Source organism: Pleurodeles waltl, chromosome 3_1, assembly GCF_031143425.1.
Source record: "Pleurodeles waltl isolate 20211129_DDA chromosome 3_1, aPleWal1.hap1.20221129, whole genome shotgun sequence".
In the NCBI taxonomy this organism is placed as follows: Eukaryota; Metazoa; Chordata; class Amphibia; order Caudata; family Salamandridae; genus Pleurodeles; species Pleurodeles waltl.
Window position 1 is genome coordinate 283,501,326 of NC_090440.1, and position 23,207 is coordinate 283,524,532.

Below are 23,207 nucleotides of genomic sequence, written 5' to 3' on the forward strand. Positions count from 1 at the left end.
CTGCGGATGTGACAGCCATTTTCGAACTCAATCCTCACTTGTTTCCTGACCTTCAACAGGAGAAGACCCACACTGCGTGTGCTGCTGTGACCTGTGTCTGGAACCTACCATGGCCCGTGTGACCGGGGAAAGGGCCCCAGTCTTCACTTCGGAGGAGTTAGAGCGACTGGTGGATGGGGTCAGACCCCAGTACGGACAGGTGTATGGGCCTCCAGATCAACAGGTGAGTACACTTTGGCCACGATGCATGTGGCAAGGATGCATGGAGATGTGTGTGCAAGCATCGTGTAAGGGAGGGTGGGGGTTGGAGGGGATTGTCTGTTGGCAGTGTACATGTTGTGCGCTGGGCTATGTGCGTGCCAATGGTGAAGAAAACAAGTATGGTGGGCCATTTGTTTGATGTGCTGGACTGTTTGTTTAATGGTGTTCTCCTGTCTATATTGCCTCTGCAGGTCAGCGCCCATCAAAAGAAGGGATTATGGCATGCCATCCCCAAGGACGTGCGGACCGGGGGAGTCTGTGGCAGGTGGATCACCCACTGTCGGAGGACCTGAGACGCTGGACATGGAAGACTGCGGAGGCCCAGCTGGGGGTGGCCTCCCAACAAGGAAGGGATGTCCGTCTGACCCTGACCCCCCTGATGACCCTCATACTGGCGGTGGCCTACCATGAGCTGGATGGAAGATGAAAGCATCACAATAGCCACAAGGGGGTGAGTACAGTGGGTATCAATACATATTTTGCCTGGTGAGATGGTATCCGGGTGGTGGATGTGTGTCAGTGGATGCCCCTAAGGCCAGGCCAGACATTGCAGCGTGGGTCATCTGAGGGGTAATGGGTGTATAGTAAATACAGGTAACCCAGCTAGTTGGCAGTCCATTTCAGGCAGGGAATCGTGGGTCCCAGGAGTGCTGCAGTTGGCGGTGTGTTGTCCTCATCTTGCCTTAGTGACTAGCCATATCCCTGGTAGTGCAATGCATAGTGCTTAAGCCTGTTCCCTGTGTGTGACAGTGATGTGTATGCTAACTGTGGTGTTGGTGCAGCCATTGACCCAGTGTATCCTTTGTCTCTCTCTCCCTCTTTCTTGTTTTATCATCCTGTCCTTGTGTGCATTAGCATCATCTGGCGGAGGAGCAGGGGCACCGGCGACAGAGGGAGCTGCATCTCACACGAACCAGGAGGCAGAATCCAAGGACACCGAGGGAACCAGTGGGACAGAGGGCGAGGGGAGCACCACGGTGGAAACAGCAGGTAACAACACAGACTCCGATATCTCCTCCGATGGAACCTCCCTGGTGGTGGTGGACACCTCTGTGACCACCCCAGCTGCAGGTACATCTGCCACCCCGTACCAGCACTGCCCTTCCAGCAGCCCCTCAACAAGTTTCCCGTGCCTGCTCACCAAGGAGAGTGGGCATCTCCTTCGCCCCAGGCACCTCAGGCCCTGCCCCATTGAGCCCTGCTGCCCTGAGTGAGGAGGCTATTGACCGCCTGAGATCCATCTCTGTACAGCAATCAACCATTGTGAATGCCATCCAGGCGCTGGCATCCCAGATGCAGCAATGCAATGCATTCCTGGATGGCATCCACAGTGGATTGGCGGCCCAACAGAGATCGATTTAGGCTCTGGCCTCCTGCCTGAGCCCATTCTCCTCAACCCCAACCCATCCCAAGCATACAGACAGACGAGCATGCACACAAGCCAACACTCAAGGGTGTCACAGACAAACACAACAACCAAACTTCATCCCACAAGCACTCACCCAAACACCATACAGTTGCAGACACGACAACCTCCACTGCCTCCCCCTCCCTCACAGTCATGTCCACACTCACACCTGCATGCACTACATCAACATCCACTACTCGCATCACCATACAAGCAGGGGACACAACTCACTAGCAGACACCTCCACAACAGCCATGCACGCGTCCATCCGTCCTCTCCCAGCCTGGTCTGCCCCCCCTCCTAAAGGCTACAAACTCACTCACACACCCAACAGCCATCCACCTCACAACAGGATACTACCCATGCGCTTTCACCCAAGTGTAGCAGACATACACGTCCAAAAACCACAACCTCAACCTCCAATCCCATTACTCCTCCCTCCTCCCGCCCCAACGTCCTTAAAAAGCTTTTCCTTTCCCAAATTGACCTCTTCCCTACCCCTCTCCCCCCATCTTGCCCGTATGACCAGGGTACCAGTGACACAGGTCAGCACCTCAGCCACACAGTCCACAGGGACAGTGGTAGCACCACCTACTTGTGGTGGTAAGGATACCGATACCACTCCTCCATCGAAGAAGGGGAAGGAGCCAGCACCACCAGGCAAGAAGGGTAAGGAGCCTGCACCACCAGGAAAGAAGGGGAAGAGCCCTTCCACCCCTGCGAGGAAGGGTAAGGGATCCACTTCCCATGTACTGGAGGAGACGAAGCCCTCTACTCCAGCAGAGGCTGTCAGGGTAAACACCTCCACCACCACCAGCTGTCACGGGGCCCCACCGCCAGCTGATGAATTGCAGCCATCAGACAGTGCAGAGGCTGCTGAGGAGGCTCCTTCATCCACCACCACATTGCAGCCATCAGACAGTGCAGGCGCTGCCCAGGAGGCTCCTCCATCCACCACCACACTGCAGCCATCAGACAGTGCAGATGCTGCCCAGGAGGCTCCTCCATCCATCCACCACCACACTGCAGCCGTCACCGCCAGCGGATGCCATGTAGGCCACCCTCCAGGGGCTGCTGTGCGAGTTGCACCCTCCAGTATTTGTGAGCAAGTATCCCACCTGAGAGACTGTGGCTTTGGCGCTCCCCAGGACAGAGCAATGGGCATGTTGCCCCCTCCAGAACCAGTGGGAAAGTCACCCACCTGAGAGACTGTGGCCTTGCACTCCCCAGGACAGAGCAATGGGCATGCTGTCCCCTCAAGAACCAGTGGGCTTGTTCCCGCATCCAGCTGAGGTGCCCCCCTCCCCCTGAGCTGCCTGCCTATTTGCAAACTGATGCCCCTGTAGTGTACTATCCGAATGTGGTCAGGATTCGAGTTGGGCCTTATACTGTGCCCTGCGGCCATGTGGACCCTTTGAACATTGGCCTGGGCAGTGTCTCTTTGTGTACATATGTGTTTCATTGAAAAATCAAATTATTGATTTTGAATTTGATCTGATTACAATCACTTTCGTTCATTCCTGTTGTCCTTGCATTATTCTTCCTTTTTTCAGGGACAGATTGTTTTTTGTGTGCAGCTGGTTTTGTGTATGTGTGAATGGTGTGTGTTGGTCGTGTGTGTGTGTGACTCTTGTCTTCCTCCCTCCCTCCCTCCCTAGTGTGCTAGGCGGCTGTGCTCACTGTCGTAGTCTTCGTCAGCATTGGTGTTCCAGGTGGAGCATAACGTAGAAGTTCATTGCGAAAACTTGCAGTTCAGCTACAATGGCGGTGTTGTTCTTCCCTGTGTTTCCGAAGCTGAGTCCTTTCTCTTCTGTGATGTGTTTCCACCAGGCTTTTTGATGGCATTGGTTCCGCCCTGGAAAAGGTGGCGGATTTCAGGGTCAAAATATGGTGGGCGGTACTTTGTCTCCAGCCTGGCTGTTCACGGATACCACCGTGGTGAGTGTTTCTGACCTGGTGGCTGGTGTGGTACATTGGCTGTTACCGCCAGACTGTTCGCGGTATTACCGCCACTTTATCACTCACCACCAGGGTCATAATGAGGGCCTCTATCTCATTTTGATATAGTATATACAGAACCAGCTTCCTACATTGGTGGATCAGCGGTGGGGTCTACGACTTTGCATTTGCTGGACTACTCAGCCAATACCTGATCACATGACTAAATTCCAAATTTCCTTTAGAAAACTGTTTTTTGAATTTGACTGACTATTTTTTCTACATTTTTTAAAAGTCCATCTAGGGCCTTGGTTAAGCCCCTTTAAGCATCTCTTTTTAAGTTTAAAAGTTTTGTAAGAATTAGGATTTAGTTACTAGAAGTAGTTTTCAGTTTCTAAACAGTAATCCCAACTTTAGTAGCATAATAAGCAGCTCAGAGGAAATAGTGATGGAACTCAACCTCACTCCTTACCTCCATCTAGGGATGGCAGTGCTAGGGGCCCTCTGTAAGCTGAAAAGATTAGAACTGGTTCCAACCCTACCAAGGACAAGCCCCAGGAGCTCTTGGCAGAGTACACTAGGGACCACCCCATTGAGGAGGAAGAAACCCCCTCAGAAGGGGAAGATGTTAGAGATTAGGTGGATGATCTCCCCCCTCCTCACCTAACTAGGGAGACCAGGGTTCCCAGACCCTTGTCTACAAGGATAGTACTCACTGGATCTTCCACAGGGGAGTCCAGTTCCTCTGGGAACATTGAGGGCAGCATCCTTTTAGCAAGGATGGCCAAAAGGTTAGCTTTGGAGCAACAACTCCTAGCTATAGTAAGGGAGAGAGCAGAAATGGGCTTAGCACCATTAATGGTGGCCGCAACATAAATAGGGTCAGAGAGAATACTGACATCCTAAAGATCCCCAAAGGGGTTGTCTCAAAATATGAAGAGGGTGATATCACCAAGTGGTTCACAGCTTTTGAGAGGGCTTGTGCAACCAGAAAGTTAAACAGATCTCTCTGTGGAGCTCTCCTTTGGGAAATGTTTACTGGTAAGCGCAGGGATAGACTTCTCACACTCTCTGGTAAAGATGCAGAATCCTATGACCTCATGAAGGCTACCCTGATTGAGGGCTTTCGATTCGCTACTGAGGAGAATAGAATTAGGTTCAGGGTGGCTCACAAAACCTCGAGCCAGACCTGGGTTGATTTTGTTGACTACTAAGTGAAAACACTAGATGGTTGGATAGCTGGCAGTGGAGTGCATGACTATGATGGGCTTTATAATTTGTTTATGAAGGAACACCTGTTAAATAACTGCTTCAATGACAAGTTGCATCAACATCTGGTAGACCTAGGTCCAATTTCTCCACAAGAATTAGGAAAGAAGGCAGACCATTGGGTCATGATTAGGGTGACCAAGACTTCCACATGGGGTGACCAGAAGAGAGGGGTCACAAAGCCTCCCCAGGGGAAGGGTGGTGAGACATCCAAGGACAAAAACAAAGTCTTCTCAAGGCCCCCAAAAACCTGCTCAGGAGGGTAGGCCCTGAGCCTCTTAAAAGTCCACAAATGGGTACAAGCATAAGAACATTGATCCCCAAGAAGACCTGGTGTCACAGCTGTAAACAGCATGGGCACCAAACTGGAGTCATGGCCTGTCCCAATAAATATCTCACTAGTACTACTCCAGTTAGCACCGGAATAGCCAGTCTCCAGGTGGAATCAACAGTGTGCCCAGAGCAAATCAGGGTTCACACTGAAGCTACTTTATTCTCTGAGGTTGGGGTGGATATAGCCACACTAGCTGCCTGGCAGGCTAACATGCAAAAATATAGGCACCAGCTCTTGATAAATGGGACAAAGGTAGAAGCCCCGAGGGATACAGGTGCCAGTGTCACCATGGTGACAGACAAACTGGTCTCCCCAGGACAGTATTTGGCTGGACAAGCCTATCCAGTTACCAGTGCTGACAATGTGACTAAAGTCCATCCCATGGCTATGGTGACTTTAGAATGGGGAGGGGTTACTGGCCTGAAACAGGTGGTAGTCTCTTCTGCAATCCCAGTAGAATGTTTGCTAGGGAATCATTTGGGGTCCTCAGCATGGGCTAAGGTAGAACTCAAAACCCATGCAGACATGCTGGGTATCCCTGAACTGGTGTATGTGAAAACCAGAGCACACGGTGAAAAAGAAGTGTTAGAGCCTGGAATAATGGCCCACCCTTCCAAGAGTAAAGGTAAGAGGAGTGGGGGGACCAGCGTCTGAGCAGCAAAATAAGCAAGACTTCTCTTCTCAGGAAGAGGTCTTCTCCCTTGAGGGAACGGAGCCCGTGGAGCTGGAAACTTACCAGGTAGAGCTCTTGGGACCAGGGGGAACCACAAGGGAACAGCTGTGCTAGGAACAGAAGACTTGTCCCACTCTTGAAGACCTGAGACAGCAAGCTGCTGAACAGGAAAAGGGAGATTTCAGTGTCTCCCACAGGGTCTATTGGGAGGATGGACTCCTATACACTGAGGCCAGAGATCCCAAACCTGGTGCCACTAGGAAAGTGGTAGTGCCTCAGGAGTTTAGAGAGTTTACGCTCACATTGGCCCTTGACATCCCACTAGCTGGGCATTTGAGACAGACCAAAACATGGGACAGACTTGTGAACCATTTCTATTGGCCCAACAGGTCCCAGAAAGTAAGGGAGTTTTGTAGCTCCTGTGTCACCTGTCAAGCCAGTGGCAAGACAGGTGGCCATCCAAAGGCCCCCCCCTCATTCCACTTCCAGTGGTAGGGGTACCCTTTGAGAGGGCTGATGTGGACATTGTGGGTCCACTTGAACCTCCCACAGACTCAGGGAACCAATACATACTGGTAGCATTGGATCATGATACCAGATACCCAGAAGCAATTTCCCTTAGGTCAACTACTGCCCCCTGTAGTAGCCAAAGCCATAGTTGGTATTTTCACCAGAGTGGGTTTCCCTAAGGAGGAGGCTTCTGACAGAGGTACAAACTTCATGTCAGCTTAATAGAAACACATGTAGAATGAGTTTGGGTCGACTTATAAGTTCACAAAATCATACCATCCACAAAACAATGGACTTGTTGAGAGATTCAACAAGACATTGAAGGGCATGATCATGGGGCTCCCTGAAAAACTCAAAAGAAGATGGGATGTCCTCCTGTCATGCTTGCTTCTTGCCTACAGAGAGGTGCCTCAGAAGGGAGTAGGGCTTTCGCCCTTTGAATTTGTTTGGTCACCCTGTAAGGGGACCACTGGCACTTGTTAAAGAAGGCTGGGAGAGACCTCTCCATGAGTCTAAACAAGATGTGGTGGACTATGTGCTTTGCCTCCGCTCTAGGATGACTGAATACATGGAAAAGGCATCCAAAAACCTTGAGGCCAGCCAACAACTCCAGAGGTTGTGGTATGACCAAAAGGCTGCAATGGTTGAATTACAGACAGGGCAGAAAGTCTGGGTTCTGGAGCCTATGGCTCCCAGGGCACCTCAGGACAGATGGAGTGGCTCTTACCCAGTCCTAGAGGAAGAGTCAAATCACTTACTTAGTGGAGCTGGGCACTAGCAAGACACCCAAGAGGGTGACCCATGTTAACCGCCTAAAACTCTATAATGATAGAGCAGACATAACCATGCTGATGAGGATCAGGAAGCAGAGAGTGACCCTCTCCCTGACCTCCTCTCAACTGACCCTAAAGATGGATCAGTAGATGGAGTGGTCTATTCAGACACCTCTCTGCCCAACAGCAAGCTGACTATAGGCAAGTCCTTCAACAGTATGCTGAGCTCTTCTCTTTGACACCTGGTCAGACATACCTGTGTACCCATGATGTGGACACAGGAGACAGTTTACCTGTCAAGAACAAAATCTACAGACAGTCTGACCAAGTCAAAGAGAGCATCAAAACTGAAGTCCACAAGATGCTAGAGTTAGGAGTAATAGAGCACTCTGACAGCCCAGGTCTCGGTACCCAAACCTCATACCAAAGATGGCAAGAGAGAAATGAGATTCTGTGTGGACCACTGAGGACTCAATTCTGTCACCAAGACAGATGCACACCCCATACCCAGAACTGATGAACTAATTGACACGTTGGTGCAGGCAAATTCCTAAGTACCTTTGCCTTAACTTCAGGGTACTGGCAAATTAGGATGGCCCCTGGAGCCGAGGAAAAGACAGCATTCTGTAAACCTGATGGGGATTATCAGTTCACTGTTATGCCCTTTGGCTTAATGAATGCCCCTGCCCCCTTCCAAAGGTCAGTGAATCAAGTCTTGCTAGTTTGCAGTCCTTTAGTGCAGCATATCTAGATGATCTTGTGGTCTTTAGCTCCAGCTAGAAAGATCACCTGGTCCACCTGGGGAAGGGTTTGCAGGCCTGCAAACAGCAGGCCTCTCTATCAAAGCATCTAAATGCCAGATAGGGCAGGGCACAGTTGAATATTTGGGCCAAGAAGCAATGTGCTCAGCACCAATTCTAAAAGCTCCAGATTATTCTAAGCAATTCACTTTGCAGACAGATGACTCTGAACATGGGATAGGAGCAGTCCTGTCCCAAACCAATGATGATGACCTTGACCAGCCTGTTGCTTTCATTAGCAGGAGGTTACTGCCCAGGGAGCAGCGTTGGAGTGCCAATGAGAGGGAGGCCTTTGCTGTGGTTTGGTCCCTGAAAAAGTTGAGCCCATTCTTGTTTGGCATTCACTTTATTGTTTAAACTGACCAAAGACCTCTCAGGTGGCTTATGCAAATGAAAGGTGAGAACCCTAAACTTTTGGAGGTGTTCCTTATTCCTACAGGGAATGCAGATGGAGTTTCCAGTTTCTTCCACTTAGACTATGAAGGCTCTTTTGAGAAAGGTTAGCCTCATCCTCTTTTGTTTGGGGGGGGGGGGGTTGTGTAGGAAAGTGCCACTGTTGGCATGGTTACCCCCCACTTTTTGCCTAATGTTGATGCCAACTTTGATTGAAAGGATGCTGAGATCCTGCTAACCAGGCCCCAGCATGAGTTTTCTTTCCCTACAACTGTACCTTTGCTTCTACAATTGGCAAAGCCCTGGCACACAGTCAAGTCCCTTGTAAAAGGTACCCATGGTACCAAGGGCCCTGTGGCCAGGGAAGGTCTCTAAGGGTTGCAGCATGTATTAGGCCACCCTGGGGGACCCTTCACTCAGCCCAAGCACACTGCCTTGCAACTTGTGTGTGCTGGTGGGGAGAAAAAGGCAAAGCCAACATGGCACCCCTCTCAGGGTGCCATGCCCACAAACCGCTGCCTGTGGCATAGGTAGGTCACCCCCCCCCTAGCAGGCCTTACAGCCCTAAGGCAGGGTGCACTACACCACAGGTAAGGGCATAGCTGCATGAGCAATATGCCCCTACAGTGTCTATGTCCATTCTTAGACATTGTAAGTATCACACTTCTCACCACAATAAACCCACACTGATACCAGTGTGGGATTTATTGAAAAAAGCACACAGAGGGCATCTTAGAGGTGCCCCCTGTATGTTAGCCCAACTGCTAGTGTAGGTCTGACCAGTCTGTGCCTGCCTGCCACTTTCAGACAAGTTTCTGACCACATGGGGTGGAGTGCCTTTGTGCACTCTGTGGTCAGAAACAAAGCCTGTCCCGGGTGGAGGTGCTTCACACCTCCTCCTGCAGGAACTATAACACCTGTCAGTGAGCCTCAAAGGCTCAAGCCTCAGGTTACAGTCCCCCAGGGCACTCCAGATAGTTGGGTTGCCTGCCCCCAAGACAAAACCCCACTTTTGGCAGCAAGTCTGGCGGGAAAATTAGGGAAAACAGAGAGGATTGACCACCCTAGCCAGGATCAGCCCTCAGGTGTCCAGAGCTGAGGGGACCCCCTCCCTGCAGAAGCCACCATATTGGTTTGGAGGATAGGGACCAATAGGGATAGAAATTTGTTCCCCTCCCCAAGGGGAGTGGGCACAATGAGGGTGTAGCCACCCTCAGGGACAGTAGCCATTTGCTACTGCCCTCTGATCCCTACCATGCCCCTAAATCTAGGATTTAAGACCGTCCCTGAACCCAGCTCACTAGATTCCTGACGCCCTACAAGAAGAAGAAGGACTGCTAAGTTGAAAACCCCAGCAGAGAAGAAGGAAGACGACAACTGCTTTGGTCCCAGCCGAGCCGGCCTGTCTCCTGCTTCAAAGAACCTGAAAGAAAACCAGTGATTCGTCCAGCAGCCCCAGCGACCTCTGCCACCCCCAGAGGGCTGCCCTGCACCCAAAAGGACCAAGAACTCCCAGGGACAGCGGCTCTGTCCCAAAGAAACCTACAGCAAGGGACTCCTACCTCACTCCGGATGCTTGAGTCCCGACTGCTGTACACCCGACTCCCACAGCCTGTGTCCAGGTGCTCCACCCAGCAAGAAAGGGTCCCCGGGCAATTGGGAGCAAAAGCCCACCCTGGATTGACGCTACCAAACCTCCACGACGACAACTGCAGAGGGAATTCAGAGGACCCCCTTACTGCGAGCTCCAGATGAAGATATACGACGTCTAAAGAACCCACTGCACCCGCAACCCGTAGGCCTTGGAGAACCTGACCCCCGGTGCAGCATCGACCAGCAGGCAGCCCTCTTCCCTCGAGACACCCTCTAGATCTCGCATTCAGCCTCTGAGTGACCCCTGGGGTTCCTCCAAAGACCTGCATTGGTAACCTGACATCCTGTTTGCACCCTGCACCCGGCCTCCCCTGTGCCGCTGAGAGTGTATGTTTAGAGCCTACTTTTGGCCCCTCCGGTGCTCTTCTAATCCTCCCTGGTGTGCCCTCTGAGTCACGGGTACTTACCTGCTGGCTGACCGAATTCAGAGTCTCCCCCTGTCTCCATAGGAGCCCACGTTACTTTGGTGCCTCTTTGACCTCTGCACCTGACTGGCCCCTTGTTGATGGTGGTGGGTGTTTGGGGTAAACTTGAACCCCCAACGACGGACTACCTAAAACCTGGAGGTAAGAACTGTAAGTTGAATACTTACCAGTAAAACGGTACAATCTTTTCTTCCCCCAGGAACTGTTGAAAATTGCAGTGTCCACTTTTAAAATAGCTTTTTGCCATTTTAAAGAAAACTGTATACTTTGTCGACTCCATTCAAAGTCCTGATTATATATATATGCAAAGTACCTTTTATTTTATGTACTTATTCACTGCAAAGTGAATCTTGTGGTTCTAGAAATAAATTAACAAAATATATTTTTCTATATAAAATCCTATTGGTCTGGAGTTAAGTCATTGAGTGTGTGTTTCTTCCATTGCTTGTGTGTGTACAACAAATGCTTAACACTACCATCTGATAAGCCTAACTGCTCGACCAAACAACCACAAATAGAACATTAGTATTATCTATTATTGCCTCTGTCAAGTCTCTGGGGAAAACCCTGGACTCTGTGCACACTATATCTCATTTTGATATAGTATATACAGAGCCAGATTCCTACAATATGGCCCAAAAACTACAACACCACTTGTCCATCTCATTTGATCAAGCGGACATAATAATCTGTTATGCGATCCATGGCCCATTCTTCTGCAGAGGTGAAAGACTGTAAATCATACCAACCGAACTGCAATTTAACAACATAATACAACAATGAATGTGAACCATGTGGTACAAATGAGGGAAATATCATTAATGAACTACAGAAAAATAATAAATTGCATCCACTATTACACTATCCATATTGCACCACCTTTCAACAAAATATAGCAAACTAATCATATACAAATGTCACAAACTGTGTATGCTGTTTACCTGTACTGCTGCAACAGGAAAATTTGACTTTGACGCAATTTTCAATGTCTTTGATTCAGTTGAAGCCAGTATAGGATTTTGCAATTGCAGGGTGGAAGTCACTGTTTTGATTTCATCTTTTTTACTTTGTCGAGGCAAAGATGATGACTTTAATACTACCCCATCAGCAGTATCAAAAACTGGGGACTTATTTTGCTTTTGGAACTGTGATGAACCAAGGTTGCTGCTCCGAGTTTCTGTTGTTGGTACTTGATTTTTATTGAGACTTTTACCATCAGTTTGTTTCTTAGATGCAAACTTATATTCTGGGAATAGTGTTCTTTGTTGGCAAACTAGAGAGGGCCGTAGTAGATGTTCAGTTGACTTCCCCAAGTTTCTGCTGAATTCATCTAAATATTCCGAATTCCCTTCAAGACCAAAAGGAAGTGCACTATCAACACTTCTAGCCCTTTTGCGATCATCTGGGTGAATTCTGTTCCGTTTAGCTGACCTACCTCTTCTTTGCATTCCTGTCTTCTGATCAAATTTTTCTATTAACTGATCTACCTCTAGAATTGGATCAGTGTCAATATCGCGGCCCGTGCCTGGCTTGAAAGGAATGTACCTTCTGTTTTCATGCCGGTTCACATTGTCTGCATAAAGAGCATCTTCTTGCTCATCCAAGAAATATTTATATAAAGAATGTGCTGAAGTTGGGGTAGTTGATGACGATGATGACCTACGTGACCGAGGGCCATCAAGAACTGGGCCAGCCGAATCCTGCCTTCGGAACGGAAGGACATCAGGCTTAGGCTTGTTAGAGTCTTGATGAACAACTGGGCTAATATTGTAGGATGATCTACCACTTGAGGAACATGACTCAGATATAAGCATTTCACTAGGACTGCTAGTAATACTTGCATATTCTAATGGAGGTTTGTTCTGGTCTTCTGAGAGAAACGGTTGGCCCAAGTGCATTCCTTTCCTAGTTGACCTGACAAGATCAGTTTTTACATCTATTTTGGAGGTCGGTTTTGCAAGTCTGGACAAAGATACCGAAGATTTAACTTCATTTGTCTCCTCTTCTACAGGAAATGTAGATTTCATATACACTAGAGATTGGTAATCGTCCATCCTCGAGTCTTTCTTCTCAGGATCATAAGGCTGCAAAAGCTCAGGATGCCTTTCAAAATTCAATAAGTTAGAAGGTGTAAGAGGACCAGCTTTCAACTCTGGCAGTCCGTTCTTTGAGTCAGTAAGGGGCACTTGTTTAGAGTTTCTTGATGATCGCAAATATGGATTTTCTGGGAACTGTAATTCCTCACTATTTTCTCTTCTGAGTTTAGTTTCACTTTGTGAGTCTCTCTGCGATTTCACATTAATGGCTTGATTAGATATGTGCTGCCCATTTTCAGACACTATTGGATTATTTGGCAAACATCCATCTTTATTATTTAGTACTATATATGGATGCCCATCTATTCCTTGAACTCTAATACTGACACCATACGATCCTTCTTTGAGGCTCTGAATATTTCTGGGCTTCTTCCTTTTCTCATTAGCAGGTCTGTGCCCAAAGTCTGGTGGCACGTACCGGTGACCTTCGAAATAGGGTTCCATATTTGATGATGCCTGCAACAAAACAGAAAAATTTAACAAATATTAGTCTGAGATTTAAAGGGATTCAGCTGTCATGGAAACTCTAATATTGTGTTCAATACAATGAGAACCAAGTGATAACTGCAAATAGAACAAGCATTGGCAAAGTCAATAGGCTCGTCTATGCAAGATCTATTGGATTTGCCAATATATTTTAGCCATGCTGTACACCAACTTAATAGCTGTTCAGCATGGCTAAACATTAGTGGCATAAAGGAGAGTGGTGTGGAGTGGTGTCACGTAGAGTGTCATGGAATAGAGTGGGGCGTTATGGAGTGGTGTAGAGTTGAGTAGTGTGGATTGAGCTGAGTGGAGTGGCAGGGAGTGGCATAAAGTAGAGTGCCATAGAGTGTTGCATAGTGTCATGGAAGGAGTAGAGGATCATAGAATGGAAACAGCGTGTTGTGTAGAGTGGAGTTGAGTAGAGTGGTTTAGAGCAGAGTAGATTGTCATAGAGTGGAATGGCAGAGTGGCATGGGGTGTTGTAGAGTGGAGTGGCATAGAGTGTCAGAGTGAAGTGGCGTAGAGGAGTGGAGTGCTGGAGTGGTGTAGAGTCGAGTAAAGTGGCATTGAGTGGCGTAGAGGGAGTTGCATTGAGTAGAGTGGTGTAGATTGGAGTGTCAGAGTGGAGTATAGTATCATAGAGAGTGGTAGGGTTTAATGGAGTAGAGCAACACAGAATGGAGTGTTGTAGAGAGGAGTAGAGTGGCCTAGAATGAAATAGCATAAATTACAGTGGTGCAGAGTAGGTTGGCATAGAGTGCAGTGGCTGAATGTGCATTGGTTTTGAGTAAAGTGGTTTAGAGAGCATTGCACAGAGTGCAGTGACAGAGTAGAGTGGTGCAGAATAGTGTGGTGTGGTGTAGATTGCAGCAGTGTAGAGTGCAATGGCATGGAGTGTAGAGTGCAATGGCATAGAGGGGAGTGGTGCAGGGTGGAGTAGAGTGGCGCAGAGTGTAGTGGTATAGACTGAGGTGGCACAGAATAGATCGTTTCAGAGTAGAGTGAAGTGGTGCAGCGTTAAGTGAAGACTTGCAGAATAGAGTGCAGAGGTGTAGAGTAGAAATAGAGTGGCATAGACTTCAGTGGCATACAGTGCAGTCTTGCAGCGTAGATTGCCTTAGAGTGCAGTATTGTAGAGTGCCTTGGCGTAGAGTGTATTGGCATAGTCTGCAGTGGCACAGAGTGTTGCAGAGTTGAGTGTTGTAGAGAGCAATGACCTCCAGTACAGTCGTGCGGAGCAGCATATAGTGGCATAGAATGCAGGGACGTTGAGCCCATTGGTATAGAGTGAGATAGCATGCAGTGGCGTAGAGTGCAGTGACAGAGTGTTGCAGAGTAGAGTATATTGGCATAGAGTCCAGTGGTGCAGAGTAGTTGGCATAGAGTTCACTGGTTTTGAGTAAAGGGATGTAGAGTACAATGGGTAGAGTACAGTAGTTTAGAGTAGAGTGGCATAGATTCCAGTGGCATAGATTAAAGTGGTGCAGAGTAGAGTGGTGTAGAGTGGCACAACATAGAAAAGAGTGGCATAGAGTGCAGTGGTGTAGAGTAGATTATTTCAGAGTACAGTGAAGTGGAATAGAGTGGAGTGGTGCAGGGTAGAGTGAAGTGGTGCAGGGCAGAGTGAAGTGGTGCAGGGAAGAGTGGGATGATGCAGGGTACAGTGGAGTGGTATAGGGTAGAGTGGGGTAGCAGGGGATAGTGGTGTAGAGTGCACTGGCAGAGAGTGGAGTGGTGCAGAGTAGAGAGGAGTGGCCTAGACTGGAGTGGTGTAGAATGCAGCAGCAAAGACTGCAGTGGTGCATAGTGAAGTAGAATGCATTGACAGAGTAGAATGGTGTAGAGTAAAGAAGTTTAAAGTGAACTAGCATAGAGAACAGTGGCATAGGCTAGAGTGATGCAGAGCACAGTGCAGTGATGCGGAGTAGAGTGTTGTATAGTGCAGTAGTGTAGAGACAGTGGTGTAGAGTAGAGTGGTGTAGAGTAAAGTGGCATAGGGAGCAGTGGCGTAGAGTACAGTGGTGCAGAGCAGAATAGAGCTGCATAGAATTTAGTGATGCAAAACGTAGCGACAGAGTGCAGTAGTGTAGAGTGCAGCGGCACAGTGTTGCAGAGTAAAGCATAGTGGCATACAGTGCAGTGGTATACAGTGTATTGTGTTGAGTAAAGTGGTGTAGAATGCAATGATGCAGCTTTCAGTGGTGTCGAGTGGAGTAGAGTAGACTAGTGCAGAGGGGAAAAGAGTCATGTGCAGTAGCATAAAAAACATTGTTTCAGAGTATACTGAAATTATGTAAAGTGCAGTGGCATAGAGTAGAGTGCCGTGGAGAGGTGCAGAGTAGATTAGAGTGGATTGGCGTAGAGTGGAGCAGTGTAGAGTGTAGTGGTCCAGTCTGTGCCCTAGACTGGAGTGATGCAAAGTAGAGTGGAGTAGAGAGTAATGGCGTAGAGTGCACTGACAGAGTGGCGTAGAGTGGTGCAGAGTAGACAGCAGTGGCAGAGTACAGTGGCACAGAGTGGTGTAGATTTCAGTACCACAGAGTGCGGTGCTGCAGAGTAGACTGTCAGAGTGCAGTGGTGTATAGTGGAGTGGTGTAGAGAGCACTGGAGTAGAGTGCAGTGAGTAGAGAGGTGCAGAGAAGAGTGTTGTATAGTTCAGTGATGCAGAGTACAACAGAGTGGCTTAGAGTACAGTAATGTAGAGTACAATGGTGTAGATTGCAGTAGCACAGACTGTTCCAGAGCAAATTAGAGTAGAGTAGAGTAGATCGGCATAAAGTGCAGTGGCATAGAGCGCATTCTTTTTTAGTAAAGTGGTGTAGCATACATTGGCATACAGTGCAGTGGTTACAGTAGAATGCAGTAGCTTAGAGTAGAGTGGTACAGCATACAGTGGCACAGAATAGAGTGGTGCAGCGTAGACTGCAGTGGCATAGAGTGAAGTGGTGCACAGTAGATTGTTTCAGAATAGAGTGAAGTGGTGTAGAGTGGAATGGTGCACACTGCAGAGGAGAGGTGCAGGGTAGAGTGCAGTGGCATAGAGGGTAGAGGCGTAGAGTAGATTAGAGTGGCATACAGTGGATGCCAAAGAGTGCACTGGCAGAGTGAAAGGTTGCAGAGTAGAGTGGCATAGAGAAGAGTGGCGCACAGTGGTTTAGAGTAGAGTGGGCTAGAGTGCACTGGTGTAGAATGATGAAGGGTAGAGAGGACTAGACTGAAGTGGTTTAGGGCAGAATGGTGCAGAGTAGAGTGCAGTGATGCAGTGTAGACTTGAGTGGCATAGTGTGGAGTGGTGCAGAGTAGAGTGCAGTGGCATGGAGTGGTGCAGAGTGAGTGAGGTAAAGTGGAGTATGCATTGTGTGGTACCACACTGTAATGACAGACAACACATCTTCAATTGAAATGACCAATACATTTGCACAGAAATACAGTTTTACTGATTCAATTACACAACACACAAATTATAATGCGTGGAAATGTCATCACCTAGTTTATTGATTTGTTTCGATGTTATTAAAATGTTTCTTTCTGCCACAATTCATAATTACCCACAGTAGCCAGCATGAATGTCATAAAAATCTTCTCATTTTGAAGTCAGAGAGAGAAGGAAAAGTAAACACCGGGCTCTCTTGGAAGACAAAGCCTGACATTTGACCATGGTCTTTGAATGCACAGCAAATGTGACAAGATAAGAACAAGATTTGTAGGCCTGTTTACAGAAAGGGAGCACTCGGAAGGATACAGTAAATAGGGTTTGGGTAAAGGAAGGGACGAACACAATTTAGACAGCCTAAAACATACTAAACCAGCAAACAGAAAGCAAGAAAATGTGGTTTACAAACCAAAAAGGCCGGGTAAGCAACGGGCAGAATGCACTCCAAGGAAAGCTTTCCGAATGTCCCCAAGATGTCATTAGCCAAACCAGACAGCTGTGCTGTCTGGTAGGCTTCGACCTAAAAAAAGGGGAAAGGAATTCAAAGCCCTACTGAAACCAATGCCTTTCATTAGCAGCCAAACTATAACGTTAGAGCAGACAATACAGGAAACTGGTAAAAGCCGCACTGACTCGAGAATAAGAGACAAGAAATACAGACAATAATTTGTGAAGGACGTGCCAAGACTGGGCAGACGGTGTAAGGGACAACGAAGCCAAAAGATTATGAACCCCAAGTTAAACATGGGTCAGTGACTCTGAAAAGCACCACCAACATCATCCATAATGTGCAGAGGTTCTGGAATCTCCCCAGTGAACAGTTCAAGGTCTGAAGTTTGTGGAATAGGTTACTTAAGAGATAGCTTAACTTGTGCTGAACCAGAGATTGAGAGCCTCGTACTCATCTGGGCATGGCTTCCTTTGAACCATTAGGCCCCCAAATATCCTTACAAACAAGTTGTAAGAGGTTTGTTTTTCTTTTGTCCTTCACTCAACCCTGAAAAATCACTGAGATAATATTGCAAAAAGTGACTTGTCACAAGTAACTTACCATTTCATGACACTGGAGGACATGAAGTGCTAAAATGCATAAAAGTGCTCAGAAAAAAACTCAGGAAATATCAAAGATGGCGGCAGTTCTACATGAACTGTCCAGCAGTAGTAAGAAAGCTGCTTTCAGAATGTTAATCCGGAAGGGTTGGCAGAATTATCAGGCAGGTACAGAAAGACACATGGTCACGCACTGTTTTTTATTTTTGGAATGTGCCGATCCAGTGTGAGGAAAAAGTCAAGCACATTTTAAACCTTTGTGTTCTGGATAAGACAGGTAATCATGACTGATCTTCTACTTAATACTGTGGATGAACTGTCACGCTGTAAAAGGGCCTTTAAGGTAACATCAGACTTACTAACACAAACTAGAAATCTTAGCTGAGACGACGCTTGGGAATTCTGTGTTTAGAGTAAACACAATGTGTGCTGAGGACTCTGCATTTTAAGACTTGAAAGTCACAAGAATAACGCATGGTGCAATCGACTAGAGCAACGGACGAAAGAGGCAGTTTATATATGAGAATTTCGACGGAATGTGGCATATTTCCCATTGATATGCTCATGCATTAAAATGCTATGCACAACACCTGACTCCTGCTGGCGCAGTGTTTTTCAATTAAAATCACTAACTGTGACGGGTCTTTGCTCTATGAAATAGAAGTGATTCAAGCACCGCGCCCTGAGCACTGTAATGTTTTCCGAAAGGGAGTTTTCCACTGTGGCATGACTTCAGAAGTGCAGAAATCAAAAGGGCCTCGTGCCACAATTAACAATGCCCCTATGGTGTGTGCTGGTTCAGTCCGAAATAAATTAAACTCGCCATTAAGCTACTTTTGCAGGATTTCGCGTTAAGTTTTTTTAGCATCTCACAAACATGCTCCGAGCACTTAAAAAGGCACTGCATAAGAAATAGTAAGTCTTTTGTTGTTATAATGCCAAATCGACTGCGTCTCGTGCAGCTACAGCTTTTCACAATTACACCCAGATACTTTTGAGTTATTTCAGAAGTTCTTCAAAAGGTGGAAGGTGGTTCAATGTTGTATCATTTTCTCCAAATAAAGAAAACTGTAGGTCTCATGGTCCAGACGGTGCTACTCCCACGCCAACGAATGAACAGAAAGCCTTACAAGGAAAACAAAGCAACTTTAGGACAATAGAAACTAGAATAGAACAGAAAAGCAAAGAATGCAAAAAAAAAAAAGCGTGTAGTTTTGCATTTTTGATAATAGGGGAAAGAGATTCTTCAATTGGCACGATTGTGTGCCGGAAGGGTGTTTGGGTAAACGTGAACATGAGTCGATGGATGAGTGATCGAGAGAAAGGATGAGTGAGTGGAAGCATGGCAGCATGTGGGTGTAACAGTAGTATTGAGTCTGACAAATGTGGCATCTGTGCAAAGTATGGGGACTAGGGCAATGTGTTGGGGACGGGCAGTGCATGGGGCATGAGGAATAGCAGGTGACAAGTGCAATGAGCACAATGCAGGGGGAGTAAGCAGGTGTAAAGGCCTAGGCAATATATATATATTTTTTTTCTTCTTTTTTTTTCTTTAAACAGGCGTGGACCCGGGCTTCTCTCTGCAACCACACAGGACCACCAAGAGCATGGGAGAGTATGCAATGGTCATAAGGCTACTCCCATGCACACGCAAAAACAACATTTCCAAAAGTAGAAATAAGCACATGCAAAGTCAAGGGAGAACATGGGAGAGCTCATTTAGAAAATGAGCCCTTACTCTTCCCTTCCTGAGAAACATAGTTATTAAAGACACAACCAGGTGACCAGCACAGTAATAATTGAATGACTGAAAACATAACCGTCAGCTACAGACCATATATCCGGTGGTGCCATCATCAAAACCATAAACCTAAATTATAATTAAGATAGTAAAAAAAAAATACTATCACTTAGGAGCTCATTTAGAGCTCGCTGGGCGGCACATCAGATGGCCAGGTCAGCAGAGGCGATCGGTTCCACCCCCTGGCCGAGGGCTGCCTGCCACAATCAGATCTCCGCCTGCCTGGATGGGATCCCTGTGCGGGCGTCTCACCAGTAGATGTACATCATCACAGTTGTACTGGAAACCTGAGAGGATCACCATGATTTTCCGGCATGCTTGCCATTCCCTGTTACTTTTTTGCACAAACACCCACATGCCAACTGGCTCCAACACACAGGACGGCGACCACCTGAAATGCACCGAGAGCTTACCCCTGCACTTCAGGTGCTTTTTTGATTTGTCCTTGCAGGAGTCACTATGCTTTGGATCAGAGTCCTGGAAAAAAAAGACATCACAGCCTGGAACCCTGCCCTAAATACAGTTATGCCACCGTGACCTGGTAGTCCTTTGTTTGAAAGAATCCCAGGGTCAAGTGTAAGTGCCGGGAAGGCAGCTGATGCTTCGCAGAAGACACCCTGTAGTTCCCATACCCCTGAATGGGGCAAGGTGACCAAGAGAAATACAGATACTGCAACTGCCTTTTTTGAGATGCCCAGCATCTGCTAATCTCTAACTGACACTCTTAGGCCCTCGTTTTGACTTTGGGTGGATGGAAAAGTCCATCCACCAAAGTCCCACAGTCAGGTCACTGCCAGGGCAGGGACCTTCCAGCGGCCCCCATTAGGAGTTTCCAGCTGGGTCAGCGGGCGGAAACAGAGCTTCCACACGATGGCCCACAACATTGACGCCGGCTCATAATTGAGCCGGCAGCAATGTTGCAGTGCGTAGGGTGCACAAGAACCCTTTGCTCTTTTCACTGTCTGCTTGGGGCTGGCTATGAGGCCCCTGCCCATGACAAGTGCATGGGCAGGGCAAGGGCCGCCATGGGGTCCCCTGCACCCGTCTCCGCCAGCATTTACATGGCGGGGTAACCGCCATGTAAACACCAGTGGAGAGAGCGCTCGTAATCCCGAGCAGCGCTGCCCTGGCGGATTGAGGCTGCCAGCACCACCAGGCCATCAGCCAGCAGAAACAGTGCCAGCAGTCAGACCGTGGTGCGTTCACCATGGTCATAATGTGGAATCAGGACCACTACATTGGTGGCGGTCTGACCGTCACATTGGTGGCGGTCTGACCATCACAATGGTGGCGGTCTGACCATCACAATGGCCGCGGTCCTACCACATCGTAATTAGCCCTTCGTGTCCGATCAGTAATGCTATCTATCTTTGAGTTACACCACATTCGGGGAACCCAAGTGCCAGATAAAATTCGAGTTTGTGTTTCCACTGTGATTATCTGCCTTATGGAATGCAGGTCTTACTTTTATATATGCCATGAATACTCCTTTCAGAAAATATTAATCCCCTCTATTCAATGCATGCTCTTTTCAGAAAACATGAAACTTTCATATGCACTGCAAGCACCTTTCAGAAAGTAGAAACCTTGTATGCTCTTTGTTATGCAGACACATCAATCTATGCCACGTCTAGGGGGGGTTACTGTAATAAAGGATATAAAGTACTTAAAAACGGCTAAATGTCATGAAATGTCAGCGCTCAGTAGAAGTTGGCATACATTCACCACCTGAAAAATCACAGAGGGGCGGATGAGATGCCCCTGCTCAGGGACCATCAGCTAATGCAGGTAAAGGCTTTGGACATGGAATGGGAGAACAGGAGACTGATCATAACCTCAAGATAATGTAGCACATCTATGATGAGCGTACTGAAGGCCATTCCATGGGGATACTCCTAAACAATTTAAACTTGTATTCTAGTTTACAATTAGGAGAATTCCACTATATCCAGTCTTGTGTAATGGAGAACTCAGATACAAAATCTTGTGTACAGAGTTGAACTGACAGTTTAGTAAACCGGGTGAAAGCGTGATTCTTAAATATAAGGCGTAAGAGTGAATTGGTATAGTATTCCCTTTAATAAAACATAGGAATGTTGTAGGTTCAACACAACATTTCCAGTTTTGGAAACTTGTGGCTGATGGAAGGAATCTGAACATTCTACTGTTACAAGGAATTCAGCATTTTTTAAGAGGGACGCAGGGAGCAAAGAAGAACTCAACACAAAAGAGTCTATAGAGCTACTTCAAATTCCTAAGGCAACATCCTTGCCACCTGGCTTCCGAATAGCCAAGAGTATGCTGGGTGCTGAGCCCCTGAGAAGGAGATACATGTCAAAGAGTTAACCAAAAGAGGTTTAGACTTTTCTGTTCCAAAACCTATAGGCTATTCAGTTAGAACAAAGTCTCAGTTAAAGTGCAGTTTAGGTTGTAATTTAAAAATGAAAAAACACTGACATTTGCAAGTTATGGTTAGGACCCCAATGCATAACTCTCACAACAGCCATACATTGTATAATCTACACACCAAATACAATGATCATGAGCCATTACTGCTCAGCACCAACACGATTTTTGATTATGTGAAAGTTTCAGTACCGAGAAATGTCTCAAAGTTCAACTGAAAAAAGGTGGTTGAGAAGTAGATGGGGAAAGTGAAATTTGAAAAATCGTGGAAGCAGAGTGCTGTAGGACCTTTAAAGTTACAGGAATTGCTGTAGCACAACAGTCAGAAATGGATTGGAATCAGTGCCATTGCCCCCTAAATTTCTCCTTAAATGTGGAAATTCCACAAACACTTTTGATTACAACTGGTATGGAGGCATTTGGTCAAACAGACTGAGAACGGCTGCTCTTCCTATAACCTCACATCCATCAAAGACTCCAGGGAATAGGCTCCACCCAGAAATTGAATAAGATTAACATTAAGTATTCGCTTGCAGGGTCATGCAGAGCCTGCCCACTGGTCCTATGTAACCACAAAAAGAAGGGACTACCTCTGTCTGTCAACCAGTGTACAGTTACCATCTCCTGGGACTATAGCAGACTCCTTTTCTGTTAAAGACGAGTACAAAGCTGAAAGGCAAAATCAGTAACATGCCTGAATCATTCTTCACTGACGAGGCAAGTGGCGAGAGTTTTTAAAAACAATTCAACTACACACCTCCATCATCAACCCACCCGGGCTGTTAAATATATATTTTTTGTCTTTGTAAGACTAATAGCGTTAACTGCGAGCAGAGCTGTCATCCCAAAATATCCTGCATCTGCAGGAAGCACACGTTTTATCCTCATGCCACGCACGTCCCGAGGGGATTTAATGTGAATTACAATTACAGTACACTTCCGAAGGAAGCTTGGCTGGTGCTGGCCACCTTACCACAGCATGAGCATCCACAGTGATGGATTTTAGCGCATGAGTAATGCCAGCTGGAAGGAGACATGGAAACATTTCCAGCCACACCAGTGACTTCATTCTTCCTTCCTTGCTCCTTGTGAGCTCCACTCACTCAGCTAGCTAAAGCCTGCCTTGTTTTCTGAGCATGCACTGCCCTACGCATAAGCTGGTGCAAAATGAACCTGTGCAGAGAGAGACTTGCCTCAATGGGCTGAGGAGTCGAGAACAGTCTATTGCTGGAAAGAGACAATAGAATAGCAAGAAACACAACTTGTGACCCGTTCATTTATTTACTTACTGGTGTTTTATTAGGGGGTCACGTGCCACATGCATGCATCTGCAGAGTGCCAAGTGGTACGGAAGATAGGCGCAGTCACAGCGGTGCATGAGGGTCCACACCATCAGACAACCACATAGACGTCTGCTGTATTCTGGAGGTGTTTTTAGTAGGCAGTACATCAGGGCTGCTGACCCCATCTATGCATTTTAGACTCTGATATGATTATA

General features: G+C 47.3%; 1 protein-coding gene across 1 annotated transcript in view; it reads right to left on the reverse strand.

Moving 5' to 3' along the window:
- Window positions 1–23,207, reverse strand: part of CGNL1 (cingulin like 1) — a 485,508-nt gene that overhangs the window by 350,003 nt on the left and 112,298 nt on the right. The window contains exon 2 of the mRNA XM_069222401.1: window positions 11,379–12,989. Within this exon, the coding sequence (XP_069078502.1) occupies window positions 11,379–12,977 (1,599 nt within the window). The 5' untranslated portion in view covers window positions 12,978–12,989. The remainder of the gene's footprint in view (window positions 1–11,378; window positions 12,990–23,207) is intronic.